Raw genomic sequence first — 15,500 nt, 5'->3', positions numbered from 1 at the left:
TATACATTTATATTCTTCGTATAAAGACGATGATCCTCGTTGTTCCACTCTCATGATCTTGTCATGTACTGATTTCCAAAGTAAATCCGCAAAATATTCTCTATCTGCTGCAACAATCCTTGCTTTTATAAGTTCAAATTCTCGCAGATTTACAGATATTTGCTTGACAAATATCAGGTTTACAATAATTTCATCCAAATATTCTTGTGGAGGATATGTAACAATGTTGTGATGAGTGTATTCCAAAATTTGTTTGATTAAATCATCCTTGTTAGCTACTAATATATTCTCAGTACGATTAATCCACTTAACCCTTTCTAATTGATAAGGAAAATTAGTTCCCAAAAGCATTTCATCAATTTTATCCCATGATAATGATTTGTACTTGCAAGAACATGTATTCTCACAATTGAACTCTTCCAAAGTGTTCTCACCATTATTGTAAGCATATTTGACAATTACATTAATTGACAAGTTAAAATCGTCAACTGGACTATCTCCTATAGCATAAACAATTTCAGGAGACACGTGAATTTCGCTATAAGTGGATGGCTCCATGATTTGATGAAATTAATTAATTAAACTAATGCAAGCTTTAAAATTAATTATGAAAAGTTGAGCTTCACCTTTCGTATTTATAGAGACAAAAGGCTAGGGTTGATTCTTTAAAATTGTTTTTGTGTTGGGTTAGGAATTTATTTCTGCTTTATATATATAGTCATCAACATTTCTTTTTCCTTTTCGATTTTGATTTCCAATTTCCGAATTACTTTGGATGTAAAACTACAATTATTGTAAGTTAAATTTTTAATATGTTTTGCCTATAATAATTTCCTAAAGAAAACAAGAAATTAAGTTCCTTTTCCCTATGATATTCTTTCTAATAGCGAATTGACTCTTTTTTTTACTTATTGAAAAAAACGACATATTAACCTTTAATTAAACAAATTCATCTAAGATCATTGTATTACGTGTATTCATTGTGTTTTTAGCATAACTTTGATTTTGACCCCTGTGATTTCCGGACTAGCAGTTGCCGTCCCCAATTATCAAAATAATGTATTCAAACCCTTTATATCTGAAAGATGCGTCAATTTTAAAAACTCAAAGACCTATATATTGTGTACTTCTAATACTGGAACTTAAACTTATAAAAAATAAAGAAAGAAAAAAGACATAAATCACGTACTTTTAAGGTAAATTATCAATTGTTTTTTATAATTTTTAATTATAGAAATTTCTCAAACTGATACAATAAACATAATATGATGCGCGAGATACACTAATCGTTAAGTAAGATGCATCACATTCTATACATAACACACCAATTTGAGGTACATTTTATATATGATACATTCGTCTGATACGCGAGATACATTAATATGATGTTCGAGATACATTAATTTGATACGTTGATACATTAACCTGATGTGTGAAATAAGAGATTTTGAGAATCTATAAAAAAAATAATAGGGGATAATGATAATAAGAGAGTTTAAATGTGGAATTTGTGTCATTTTTCCAAAATAAAATCACATTACTTGGGGAAAACGGTAAAAAAAAAAAATCCTTTCTCTTTTCGTTAATGTCGAACAGAAATAGCCTAACTTCCTTCTCAAGCTAATCCCGCCATCTTTTCTTGCTAAACAAGTCGAATTTTAATTTCCTGTCCAATATTTTAGTTATCTATAAATACAAGTGATCATTAACGATAAATTTCACCGGTATTATTAGCTTTTTTTTTAGTTACATTATTATTGTATTTTGCAATAGGTATTTAAGAATCGAAGCAATGGAATTGGAATTGGAAGCAGGAAAAGGGCAAGATGTATCTGCTAATGCTGCTGTAACTTCTTGTGGATGGAAGAAGTCCATTGATGGTGGCTTTATGAGCAATTTGAAGGATTTTGTGAATACCCCTATGGCTGATCACAAGGTTTGCTTCAAAAATACGATTGACGAGGTACATCTACATTTTGGCTTCAAAAACAGCAGCTACTATTTTGTTTTTTCGTTCGTTTGAAATTGGTGTTGTTGGTTTGTAACAGAAGGTTGAAAATTTTCGAAAGCAAGTTCATAAGCTTAAAAGGCTGGGAAAGTTCTGCGACCATTCAATGGCTGCCCGCAGAGGAGAATCATTAGCGATTCGATCGGACATGACTCACGCATATGTAGCTTTTGATCAATTTTATTAATATTTCAGTTCTCTTTTGTTTTTTGTTTTTTTCCTTTAATGGCATTCCTTGAGTTACCTGATCAAAATTTTGCAATTTTAGTATAATTAAAGAGGTTCATATTCTCTGCCTGTTTTGAAACGTAATTATTTTTTTACCAAGAATTTACACTTTGTTTTATCATAACGTTATATGAAATTTACAAACTATAATTTATAAGTATGGTATACGTATGTAAATCACAAATTAAATACTATCCAGCAATTTGGATATATGTGGTTTTGTCAAACACAAAAAAACAACCACCAAACACTTATTTCATTACCCAATCAAAGTTTCTCAGTAATTCAATAGCATAAATAGAAGAAAAGAAAAACAAATGGAAAACTAATAGTAATAAGTAGTCAGTAAACTTATGCACCACTGGTTATTTTTCCCCGGAGAGTGGCTTCCGGTTGATAATAGTTGAAGAGACTATTAAGTTTTGAAGCTCGGAATAATTTTTTTTTTATGTAAAAAGAAGAAACATCATTTAATATTTACATTGATGGTAATCACAACAAAATTTTCGATGAATAATGTTTTGTTTGATTAGTCATTAATAGGATGGTCTCATTGATTGTCCTCACATGCTTACTCGTTGATCGTCTCCGCATGTTCAAAGGGTCTAAATTTAATCCCAAGTCTAGTTATTGTCTTCACATACTTAAAAGGGTCTAAATTTAATCTCAAGTCTAAATTGTTGATTGATAAAAATATTTTAATTATCGCACTAGGCATAACCGATTGATTATAGTATTTATTAAATTTTAAACTTAATATTTATCATAAAAATTAATCCTTAATTCATAAATGCCTAAATTGTAAATAATTTCTATATTGTTAATACGAGATAATGTCATAAATAGTCTCTTAACTATAAAAGTAGGTCTAATATGGTCTCTTAACTATATTTTTGTTGGATTTTGTCCTTTAACTATTTAGAAATTTATAAGTTTTGATCCCTCAACTATTTTAGTCTTTTAAATATTCAAAAAACCTTATTATCTTTGGTCTCTTAATATACACTTACGAATTTAGTCCTTTAAGTTTATCACATTTGGTCTTTGTCCATGTTTCTTTTTATACAAATAGCTTAAATTTATATTGACGAAACTCTTAGTGAAATTAAATCTTCAACCCATTTTTTAAAGTTGTTTATTTATTTCTGCTATTTTTTCTTCAAAATACTCTTATAAAAAGAACAATAACCTCAACGATTCAAAATAAAATCACCAAAAAAAGAATATATAAATCCCAATTTTATTCAATGGATAATAAAATGAAGCATATAATTGTTGCTATGACTTGAATATGTTGTGTTCCCTTCTTTGACCGTTAACAACTCATAATCAACCCGAATTTTGTTAAACTTATTTTTCATTCAAAAGAAAAATAAGAGATTTGCACTTTTTACTCAAATTTCTCTACAAAAAACAAAATAAATAGAACAATATAATCAATCTATTTAAAAGAACAACTAAAAAAAGTTACAAACCTGTAATTTTATAAATTTCAAGTTCTCAAAAATTAAACAAATTCCCTTTAATAAAGTCATTTGGAGTACAATTTTTGAATTAAATGGGTAATAATGTTTTTCTTTTTATAATAAAGTTTAGCATATTCAGATTATTAGTACTAATTCATTTTATCGTTTGCTAAATAAAATTATGACTTATATTTTTTTTCTTGTGAATTTTATTTTGAATTGTCGAGGTTAAGGTTCTTTTAATAGGATAATATGAAGTAAAAGTAGAAACAGTTGGAAAATGGCTAAACAATTTAATTTCTCGAGACATGGTAGATTCTACTATATAAACTTAAGTTATTTGTATATTAAAAAAATAGGTTAAGTCATTTGCAGCTCCTTAAAGTTGTTTCCATATTTCACATAGACATCTCAACTATGACTATTACCTATTAAACACCTAAAAAGTTCAAAAAATATACCTATTAAACACAAAATATTGATGTAGCAAAAGAAGTATTTTCACTTCAGTTGAGCGTGTGAAAAAACCTTAAATATTATTTTATCTTTTTTTAAAAAAAAAAAAACTATCCCACCCCGCTCCTTTTTCAAGTCGTCTTCTTCACCAAGAAGTCCGCACACCATTTTTTTTCTTTTTATATTCTATCTCATTTAAATATTTATTAAAAACAATAAAAATTCAATCAACAAAATGAATTTGAAGGAAAAAAAAGAAAGAGAGAACAAAAAAAATTAACGGATCGATGTTCATCTCGATCATATTCGAACAAATATTATTATTCAAATTAAAATGTGAACCCATTAAAATTATCAAAAATAATATTCAATTGATTCAATAAAATTAATTTAGGTCCTTTCGATTTTTATTTACTATGGATTTAAAGACGATTGACAAACTTTCTTTCTTCATCACTCTACTATCAGTTTCTTTGAATATAATTTTCTCTCACGTATTAGGAATAAAAAATAATTATAAAAACAATTAACAAAGAAATTAAATTTTATCGTTCGAGAAAGAAAATCTTATTAGAAAGAAAATGAAGAAAAAAAGGAGTTGAGGTAGGGTGAGTTTCTCATTTTTTTTTTTTAAAAAAAAAGTAGATGGAAAATTTATTTATTCTTTTTAACATAAAATTCTTTTTTCTTCTATAATTGTTGGGCCCTACACATCATATTATCTTTTAATTAGTCATTGTCTTTTGCTACATCACAGTTTAATAGGAATAAGTTTTAAATAAAAATAATTAAAATGTCTAAGTGAATTATCCGAATAATTTTAAAGGCTACAGATTATTTAAGCCAAAAAAACAGAAACCAAATTTGTGTCTTTAAATATTTTAAAAATTAAAATCGATAAATATATAGTTAATGACTAAAATGAATAAATATATATTTAAGTGACTAAATTTGTTTGATAAGTTTTTAAACAGTTTTGAATTAAATCCATTAAAAGAATGATTAAGAAAATATCATTTTAAGCCTAAACATATAATTAAAAAATTATTTATGACATTTTCTCTAGATAACAATTTCTTAATATTCATTTTCCTTCCGTGCTCCTTTCCCTCAATTAGTTGATTTTCTTTAATCTAAAAGGTTTCAAATAAGAGTACTATTTATAATGTACGACTATATATAGAAATATATATATTTCTTTTTATTATTTTAATTTTTTATTTTATACTAGATAAAGGAGGGAAAAGGCCAAGCAAGCTCCCAGAGTAACCAGTGTTGAAGCTCGGATAGATTCCCTATTCCCTGTTCAAAGAGTTGCTAGTGTTAAAATCAGAGATTAGGCAAAAAAAAAAAAAGTTCAAAAATGTGGAGACAGGTCCGAAAATTTAGCAGTAACAGCAGCTTCAATGCGAAAGAGAAGAAATGGGATGCTCTGATCATCGGCGGTGGTCACAACGGCCTTACAGCTGCCGCGTATCTCGCTCGTTCCGGTCTCTCTGTTGCCGTTCTCGAGAGGCGCCACATCATAGGAGGTGCTGCTGTCACTGAAGAACTCATTCCCGGTTTCAAGTTTTCTCGTTGCAGTTACCTACAAAGCCTCCTTAGACCCTGCGTTATTAAGTGAGACCTAATTATTGCAATGATTTATTGTTAGCATTGATTTATTTTTCTTCAATTATTGAGGATGCGTTATGATTAATAGAGAATTGGAGCTGAAGAGACATGGATTGAAGCTACTGAAAAGGAGTCCTTCATCATTCACGCCTCGTCTTGACGGACGCTATCTTCTGCTTGGTTCTGACAAGGAGCAGAACTATTCTGAGATTTCAAAGTTTTCTAAATCTGATGCTGATGCTTACTCAAGGTTCAGTATTTATTTTTATACTGGTCGTTACTTCAACTTTATGTATTCTCTGGCAACTTTGTTTGCTGCAATTTTATTTTAAAAGACAAAGAGGTTAAATAACCATGTTTTTCTACACGAGAATTGAACCTTGAGCAATTCATTTTGTCGAAAAAGCATTTGATTATTTTAAGGCGATTAAATGCAACAGTGCTGAGGTGAACTAGACTATAAGATGGAGATACATAGGTGTACAGCCATTTGTGTGGTGGATTAACTCATATACATCATTGAGAATGCTTCAGTTAAGCTCTGATCATGTCTATGATTGGAAAATAGATACGGCATGTAGCTCGTGTCCATATCACTGGAATCTGGTTCACCTTTCTTCAATACTGAAATTTAATGTGTTCATTGTTCTTGACACTTTCAAGATTGACATACTCAAGATGGAGAACCCAAGGGTTCTTCGCCTGCTAACTTAACGGGAAGAAAAAATAAGTTCCCTGCCAAAAATTTCCAGGCATGGAACTTGATGATAATTTAGCAGAATTTGAGGATTGAGCTCACTTAGCACCCTAAAGTCTGAATGAGAATTCATATATTTCTTTCTGCTCATCATTTTATCTATTACTATCATACTCTAAATTTTTGAGTTACCAAGTGCCACCTAATTGTAGGTATGAGAGTCAACTCGACAAGTTCTGCGAGTTCATGGACCCACTTCTGGATTCGTCTACACCAGAAACTCTACAAGGCTCTTCACAACTCAATACTCGTATGAAGCACAAATTGCGTAATTCAGCGTTTTGGGCTAATTGTCTCCGTCGAGCACTCCACTTGGGACAAAAGGACCTAGTGTAAGATGTTCTAGATGGTCCTGTTTGCATAATTTCACCAAACCTATTGTTATCAACTGGACATACTAGGGCAACATCTACTCAAATAGTATGAAGTCTCGACTTCAACTGTCATAGTCCATGTTTAATTGTTTCCACTGGACTTTTCAGGGACTTGATGGACCTTTTACTCGCTCCAGCTTCGAAGGTTTTGAATAACTGGTTTGAGGTTGCTAATTTTTTACTTTACTTGGTCTATCAGTTTGCTTAAAATAATTCTGTTTCATATATGAAATTGTCTCAAGGTTCAAGATTGTGACCTGATCAATGCTTTCTATCATTATTTTGTGTCAAATATGCTTTTGTCCTTAGATAGTGTTGGGAACCTAAGATGAGTGAGTTCTATAAGCTTCTAATTTTTAAGGCTACTTATCATTGTAGTATAATGTTTTCTCTTGGTTTGTATATTTCCAGGTTTTTCATTGCAATTGTTTCGTTTATCAATTTTGGCTTTTGTCTTGTCACAACTTAACTAGATCAGAAGTAGCTCATCTGTCTTTGTTGGAGTGGAGGAGGATGTTTTGTTATTTTGTCTTCTTTACCACCGATATTCAATTATCCTTTCCACAATCGATTATAAATGTCTTCTTCAATCAGGTGAACTGTGTTGTGGGGGGCTGGGGCAGAGAAGCTTAAATGGTATGTCTTATTTTCGAAGCAAAACTCTCCAAATTCGACATAAACAGAATCTTTGAAATGAACAAGAATTTCAATGGATAGAAATCACTTTCTTCTGGTGTATGTATTAATTAATCGTGTTGATGTACTGGAAGCTGCTACTACATGTTCTTATGCTGTGTACAATTTTGTTACATTCCTCAAAAGACGTTTCGAAAAATTCTCACATCTTTAGCATAATCCCTTCTGGTGTCACTAGCTTACTAATTGTGTGTGCTTGACTGAAATATCACAGGCAGATGTTCTGAAAGTAACTCTTGCAACTGATGCAGTGATAGGGACCACGGTAAGCTTTTTTCATGTGGGTTGTTCCAGAATGTGTCGAATGATGCATGGAGGAACAGTCAATTGCTGCATACATTGTTTGCATCTATAAAGACTTGTAATGTATATCTAGGATCCCACATATATATGATTCGGCAGTGCTGAAAAGTAAATGTTCTGTTATTCTGCATTACCATATATTTAGTGAAAATGATTGAATGTTTTAAGTGAAAAATGTGCTTACTTATGGGATCATGTAGAAGTCATGTCTTTGCAGCAAATATTGGACGTTTCACATGGCCCATGGTTTAGAAATTTCTTTTAAGTTATATGCATATATCCGCCATACATTTACTGGCAGTTCTCCATCTGCATGAAGTAGCAGGCTTGAGTACCTCTTGGACCACTCTGAAATTCTTACAAAAACATGTAGGACTAAGAGTTTTTTGAGTCTCTAGTCAGGCAGGAAAGAAAAACAGGTTCTTTTAGTGTTCCCCGGGTTTTGTCATTCTTCACATTCTCATCAGTTTAATGTAACCTTGTTTGTGTCATATCCAAATGCCAATTCAATGAAATTTTGATTAATATTCGTTATCATGTCAGTTCAGTTTGTTTCATACTTCTCTCCTCCCTCTTTTTGCTGTTCATCTGTCAACTAATTTATAAATTCATAGGCAAGTGTTCATACGCCTGGAAGTGGATATGTATTGCTACATCACGTGATGGGAGAATCTGATGGTGATCGTGGTATTTGGTCGTACGTATACAACATTGCAAATTTTTAACGACTTCCGCATTTTCGTAAAATCATTTGTTTCATTTTATCTGAAGGATTCTGCTTTGGAGTACTTGCTTTAAATCTTCCAATTATTTAATGAAATACACACTGAATTAAGAAAGAGTTCTATTTCATTTTCGTTTTCAATCTTTTTAAATATTGGAGCCTTAAATAACTTTCACATTTTAATGTGTTCTGCTTTTGTCATACTAGAAAATAGTTACATCTAATGAATTTAGCTGCTTATCGTAGATTAAGCAAAAGCAGTAAACTGTTCTTTCTCTCTGCCTTTATGCGGTGCCCACTTACTCCACTTTGTTTGGTATCCCTTGTATCCATCCTCCTTAATCCCCAAGACGAAGGCTTTATGTGAGCCCACATATTTGAATTATTGCAACTTACGGTTGACTATTTAGAGAGATGGGACACATTTGCTTCTACCTTCGAAATCTTTATTAACTTAGGCACTCAAAATATTTTAGGTGATGCGTTTTTGTTTCAAATCCAAAGTTACCTTTCTTAAATTGACTGGGTGGTTTTATCATGTTGTCCTCTCTTACTAAAATAAATGCTTGACGGTTGTATTTACATGTAGGTATGTTGAAGGGGGAATGGGCACTGTGTCATCGGCTATAGCTGCTGCTGCAAAGGAGGCTGGTGCAACCATATTGACAAATGCCAAAGTATGCTTACGCCCCGTGATGCATCCACTGCCTCTTCACTGTAAAGAGAATGAGTATTTCGGCTCAGAGTTATTTGCTTTTGAGTATCTAACATACATCTAGAGCTTTAGATGTTTTCTTGGTAAATTTCTTTTTTTGGGGTGGGGGTGGAGGAGTTGATTTCCTTGTTTTTGGTTCTATCGTTTATCTTTTTATTATTTTCATTTGCACCTGGGGGTGGGGGAGTTATGTGTGAATAATCCACCTATATTTCTTATGGACGAAATACGGTCCTCGTTCCCTGGCCTTTTTGTTAATTTATTAGTGAATATTCAGTATGACTATTTTCTTTCCGTGATCACGTTTTAAAATAAAAAACTAAGAAGATCAAACTAATATTTTTCTCTTATACTTTCACAACTTTCTGTCCCTTTCTTTAATTGTGTTTGAAGTTGCATCTTTTGAAGGAAAATATTATTTTGTTGACGTAGGTCTCGAAATTGATGATTGAAGACACGGGCAGAGTGCATGGGGTTAGTTTCACTAAGTTGTCTTTCCAATAGTTTACCTTTTATAGCAAGTCAAAGTTGCTCTTGATGTGTTAAATTGGATGGAATTTTTAGGTATTGCTGGCTGATGGGACCATATTGCATTCTTCTGTTGTTTTATCGAATGCAACACCATTCAAAACTTTCATGGTAAAAAGTTGTTCCTCTTCTTTTATTTCAACAAATTTAGGCCAGCAGTGGCACATTATTACAAAATATCAAAGAAAAGAATCCTATTTTAACAGTGCCCTCTGACTACGTTTCTCCCACAACCCAGGATCTTGTGCCAGATGATGTGCTTCCTCGTGATTTTCAGAATGCTATCAAGTGCTCTGATTATCGCTCTGTAAGCTTTCATATAAAGTATTATTATCCTTGATTATTCTAAGATTCAGTTGTTATGTTCTGGTTCATCCGATGCCAGTTGTCTTGTTAAATACCCTTACTCATCAAACAAATCTCGTAAGTACATATTTGAATTCAACATAGAGATAACAGGTTCTAACCATGTAGATAAGTGTGCCGCTATACCGTGTGTTGAAATGATGGTGCTCATCCAGTGCCAGAACATCAGATGTCAAACCATTCTTCTTTGCTGTTCTTTCTTCTTTTCATTGATATTGGCTTCATAACTGCTTCATCTAAGGATCCCTGATTGAAGCATCTCAGAGTTGGCAGTTTGGGCTGCATCTCACGTTTCTTCTTTCATTATTCATTTTTTTCTCTTGCAAGTTCTTGGGAATGAATCCTCAATAGTGCTCAGACATTTAATTCACAGGCATGTGATTCCCTTTGCATATCTTTTTTCTTTTTGTTTTGGGAAATTAACCTTTGGTTTCTTATATTTTTTGACTCTGCAAGGACCAGTCTTAAATGTTCCTTTTAGTAGTTAGTCCTACTACAACAATACGCTTTTTGTACTGGAACATCATAAACTTTCAGCTTTGGCGTGCACTCTAAACTTACACCACCTTAGCTTTCAAAGCCTCCCTTTTATGATTTTGATGGACCAAATAAGACTTTGCATTTCTTTTAGGCCATAACAGGAATATATGATCTTTACAGTTTGATATAACCTTAAGCGAAGCATTCTTAGAGAGATTCCTGATGGTCGTCTACATTTTGTAGAACGTACTTACTTAAAACTCAATTTCCTCATAAGGTTCATGTCCGAGTTTCTTTATTTCTGTTGCGTATACATGGCTCAACCGTGAAAGGCTTGGGTTTGATTTCATTTGTAACATTCTTCTTGGTCTACAAAGGTTTACTATTGATTAATGATTTAGGCCCTAAACATTATGTGATGAAATCTCATCTCTTGTTGTGGTCATTATATTGGATACGTTTGGTTTTAATATTACTACCATAAATCAAATTGACCATCAACATATTACCATAATTTTCAGTGCTGCAGTTCAGGTTAAACATTTCATGTTTGGTTGTTAATCTTCTGTACCTGAAATTTTAAAGGTTCATTGTTTGCTGAAATAGGCTACTACAAAAATCAATTTGGCCGTTGACAGATTGCCACAGTTCCAATGCTGTAATTTAAGTCATCCAGATGCTGGTCCACAGCATGGTGGTACCATTCACATAGGGCCAGAGAGGTATTCACATAGAGTTATCCATTTCAGATTCATTTTCTTCTGATCTGCATGGGTTGATTCATTTACGTAACCCAAGTACAAATAAACAAGAATATGAGTTAGTCTCCTAGCCTGTCATAAGTCCATGAACACAATGTTTCTGAAAATTTGTAGTTAACATGACGCTACGAGGATATACAAATGATTCATTTATCCTGTATGTAGGTCTTTTTTGACTTAAAAGACAAGTTGTTTACTGGTGAATAGAGAATGCCAGAATTGAGTGGAATGGATTTTAGAAGATTGATATTGTATTGAGGCTTAGTTGATTGATTGTGCTCAAATCAGTTTAGTTTGTTGCTCATTGGATGAGCAAAAGTTAAAAGCTTACTTCCATGTCAAATAGGCAAGAATCTCTTATTCCAATCTGTTGAAATGACAAGAGAGGGATGCTCGTATAGTAAACACCCTCCAACTCCAACCCTAACCCTGAGGTTATGAGTTTGAGTTCCTCTGGGAGAAAAATGCAGAACTCCTAGGGAGGGGTAAAAAACATCAGTCAAATCTGATAGTAATGATCTTTGAGTTTTTTTAACACATAACAAGAAGGTTTGCCCACAATCTATCTTTCTAATACTGACATTGAACAAATTATTATAGGTGTCATCATTCTTGCCTTTCCTGTTATTTTAATTATGATTTTAATCCATAGACAACTATATAATTTTGGTGCTTGTAGCATAGAAGAGATGCACAGTGCTGCACAGGATGCTGAAAATGGCTTACCATCTCAACGGCCCATAATTGAGATGACAATTCCCACTGTCTTTGACAAGACAATATCTCCATCTGGTACTCAAGTTTGCTTCCGAACTTGTTTATGCAATTATCTGTTTAATAATAAACTGCTTTTTGAATTTCTGTCAGAACTTGACCTCAATTCAACAATTATTGAATAGAAATTTAATAGAACAGTAGAAGTTTTTGGACAATTTTCTATTAATCAACTAAACGTAAGGAATATTACAACTTGAAACAAATGGAAAATGAAGCTAAAGTTTGAAAGTTTCCATAGATGAGTCCTTAATCTGCAGAAGAAGAATGAGTGGGATTAGGAAAGAAGAAGAAGAAAGGAGAGATCTGAGAGAAAAGAGAATAAGAGAGAAAGATACCAAATTTCTGTTCCCTCTTCTTTCCTCTGCAGAGTTGGTTAAATCAACGTAACTTGTGCTGGTTTGGTAGTGATGACGTGGCTGCATCTCCACCCTTTAATCTCATTAATCTACATCTAATCTGGACCGTTGCTTCTACCCGGTAGTTATAACTACTTATTGGAAGCCCAGGTCATGACAATCTCTATGGTGGTATTAAGTTTTTGAATTTGAAATTGTGAATTTCAACATTTTAAAAGTGAAGTTGTGACTCGTCTAGAGGTTGTCAACCTCTTAACCCCCTGAATGTTCACGCGAGGCTAAATTCAAAAAGGGTTTACTCCTCCATAACGGGAGCATTTGCCCCCCACACGCTTTATACCTTTGAGATATTTGTCTATGTGCTATGCACACTTTATGCTTTGTGTCTTTTGCCCTATATACACCTAGAACATTTTCCTTAAAATTTCTTTGAAGTAATTGATTAAAATTTATGTAATGTTGTCGATCTAAAAATAATAATTGGGTGCCTTGGAATATTATGTACATACTATTGTATGTTTTCCCATTATGATTAGATTAACGTTTCTACGTTCTTCACCTTTTGAATTTGACACAGTTATTAACTATCTTCAATATTTTTTTCTTACTTAACATATTTTAACTTGAAAGTTTATGGAGTCTGCTCCTTCATCTTAGGTTCTTGTAATTCAGTTGCTATGTTTATATGTTTTGCCTCTTTCCTATATTCGGAACAAGTTGATTTCCATTTTTTCGTCCATATTTTTTCTTTCATTTGGAGTCAAATTATTATTTACGTCATCTCAGATTAATCCTAGATAAGAAATCTTAAACCAATTCAACATGAAATAAGTGAAATTAAGACTGAAATCTTTATACAAGATCTGAAGTTATGTAAAGAAAAAATCTTTTTTGTGATGATGACTTAAGCTAAGTTAACAAAGATAGTCTTATGTTTAGAACAGCGTGAACAAGCTTTTGGAGGGAAATGAGTTTACACTGTTTGAGGGGTTAGAATACTGGAATTCCAAAATCATGTAGGGGTTTTAGGCTATTTCTCAACATGGGGGAGGGAATTCTAAATGTGCAAACATGACGAAGTAAAATAAACACATAGTATTATGTTATTCTCATTCAACAGAATAAGACAGATGTTATTTCTTGTGGTTTTCAATCAATACTAGAACTTACACATATTCATTATTGTTTTACCTAGGAAAGCATGTGATTGGTTTATTCATCCAGTACACACCTTATAAACCCTCTGATGGCAGCTGGGAAAATCCTGTATATAGAGTTAAGTATCTCTGAGTTACATTCTTTTACCCACTTTTTTCAAGTCATCTATTTCTTTTCCTTTTTCCTAGAAGGAGTAGGAGTTCTTCACTTATAACTTCGATACCTTTCAGATTTATTCACAAACTTCTTGATCCAACCTGTAGCATGTTTATGCATCACATATTTCATGTTTGTGATTAATAAAGATTTATTGCTATAGGAATCATTCGCTCAGAGATGCTTTAGCATGATAGATGAATATGCTCCTGGATTTAGCTCATCAATTATCGGGTATGATATGTTGACTCCTCCAGACCTCGAAAGAGAAATTGGTTTGACAGGTGCGCCACTGCTATCCTCTTGATCAGTTGTACCTTTTCTACTCCTCCCTGGAGAAAGAACCATTGCTGTATGGAATGTCCTTCATTAGTTTTCTTTTTTTGGTTGATAAATTAAAGGATAGGGACCCGAACACTTCATTGTTGTCCTTAAGTTGCCACAACATTGGCGAAGTTTATTGTAGTTCAACAACTGTACCATATAGTTTATGCACCACACAGAATTTAAATCATGTTCATAGCTTAATCTTCCTGTAAACTAACGTTTTATGATCAACTTACCTGACTTGTTTCTTGTTGAAGCATCAGTGTTTCACCCACAGTAGGTTATAAGTATCAGCATACTACAATCCTGGAAGATAAAACGAAACCTGATGTTTGGTTTATCTGAGCCCAGTCTAAGAAATTTGTGGATTGTTTTAGTTATGAGAACGAACGACTATCAGCTGGAGCATGCTTCATATAGTCCCTGGCAAAATGATATAGCAAATACTGATGTGTTGTATTATATGTTGACAGGAGGCAATATATTCCACGGATCCATGGGATTAGATTCTCTGTTTTTAATGCGGCCAGTGAAAGGATGGTAATGGTTCTGAATGCACAAGTCCTTCAAGGACTCAAGTCCATGAAATGATGATTTTTGCTATTATCTTAACATTGAATTGCAGGTCAAATTATCGGACTCCAATTGAAGGCCTATACTTGTGTGGCAGCGGGACACATCCCGGTGGTGGAGTAATGGGCGCCCCAGGACGCAATGCTGCGCATGTTGTCATTGAGGACTTCAAGAAATCATGAAGCTTCTCTTGTGTGATTCTTTTGACGAGTTCAATCAGTTAAAATAATGACATCTAGTCTAAAACACTCTGGTGTTATAGCCAAATATTGCGAATTAGTTGCTTAAGAGTCTATTTGAAGTCTATTAAATATTGAAGTCAGTTTGACTGATCACAAGCGCAAATCTCTTCGATTGAAGAATCTTCAGAATGAGTGAATCCCCTCAATGTAAAGAATAATGTCATGCTGGGAACGGGAAAATAAGTTAAGGCGAACTGTATGCAGCTTTCATTCTTTAGAAAAGTTCAATTTTCGCACCTTTGAGAACATTGGTAACTTTACAACTTAGCAAAATGAAGATATGAATTCAAAAACATTAGAAAAAACAAACTATATGATGTATTCTCATCTAGTAGCTAGTACCCAGAGGATTAGTCAAGATGTCCATAAACTGATCCAAACACCATCATTATCCATAAAATAGAAAGAGAGGATAACTGTGATGTCCCGTCATCT

At 32.9% G+C, this 15,500-nt stretch overlaps 2 protein-coding genes across 2 annotated transcripts; both read left to right on the top strand.

Annotated features, from left to right (window-relative positions):
- The first annotated feature begins 1,290 nt into the window (after positions 1-1,290).
- Positions 1,291-2,315, top strand: LOC104645737 (uncharacterized). Its single transcript, XM_010318064.4, has 2 exons — positions 1,291-1,963; positions 2,049-2,315. Exons 1-2 carry the CDS (start codon positions 1,793-1,795, stop codon positions 2,193-2,195), a joined length of 318 nt encoding a protein of 105 aa, XP_010316366.1. The 5' UTR covers positions 1,291-1,792; the 3' UTR covers positions 2,196-2,315.
- A 3,038-nt stretch (positions 2,316-5,353) lies between these two features.
- On the top strand, positions 5,354-15,287 carry CRTISO-L2 (putative carotenoid isomerase). The gene is made up of 16 exons (XM_010318065.4): positions 5,354-5,778; positions 5,861-6,022; positions 6,682-6,861; positions 7,012-7,069; positions 7,814-7,864; positions 8,517-8,599; positions 9,216-9,303; positions 9,774-9,815; positions 9,906-9,980; positions 10,108-10,176; positions 11,322-11,437; positions 12,156-12,268; positions 13,805-13,884; positions 14,087-14,207; positions 14,724-14,790; positions 14,876-15,287. The coding sequence occupies exons 1-16, from the start codon at positions 5,522-5,524 to the stop codon at positions 15,003-15,005; spliced, it is 1,692 nt and encodes a 563-aa protein (XP_010316367.1). The 5' UTR covers positions 5,354-5,521; the 3' UTR covers positions 15,006-15,287.
- Positions 15,288-15,500: the final 213 nt, after the last annotated feature.

The sequence above is a fragment of the Solanum lycopersicum genome, chromosome 2, assembly GCF_036512215.1.
Source record: "Solanum lycopersicum chromosome 2, SLM_r2.1".
Lineage (NCBI taxonomy): Eukaryota > Viridiplantae > Streptophyta > Magnoliopsida > Solanales > Solanaceae > Solanum > Solanum lycopersicum.
This window is presented reverse-complemented; position numbering and strand designations above follow the sequence as displayed.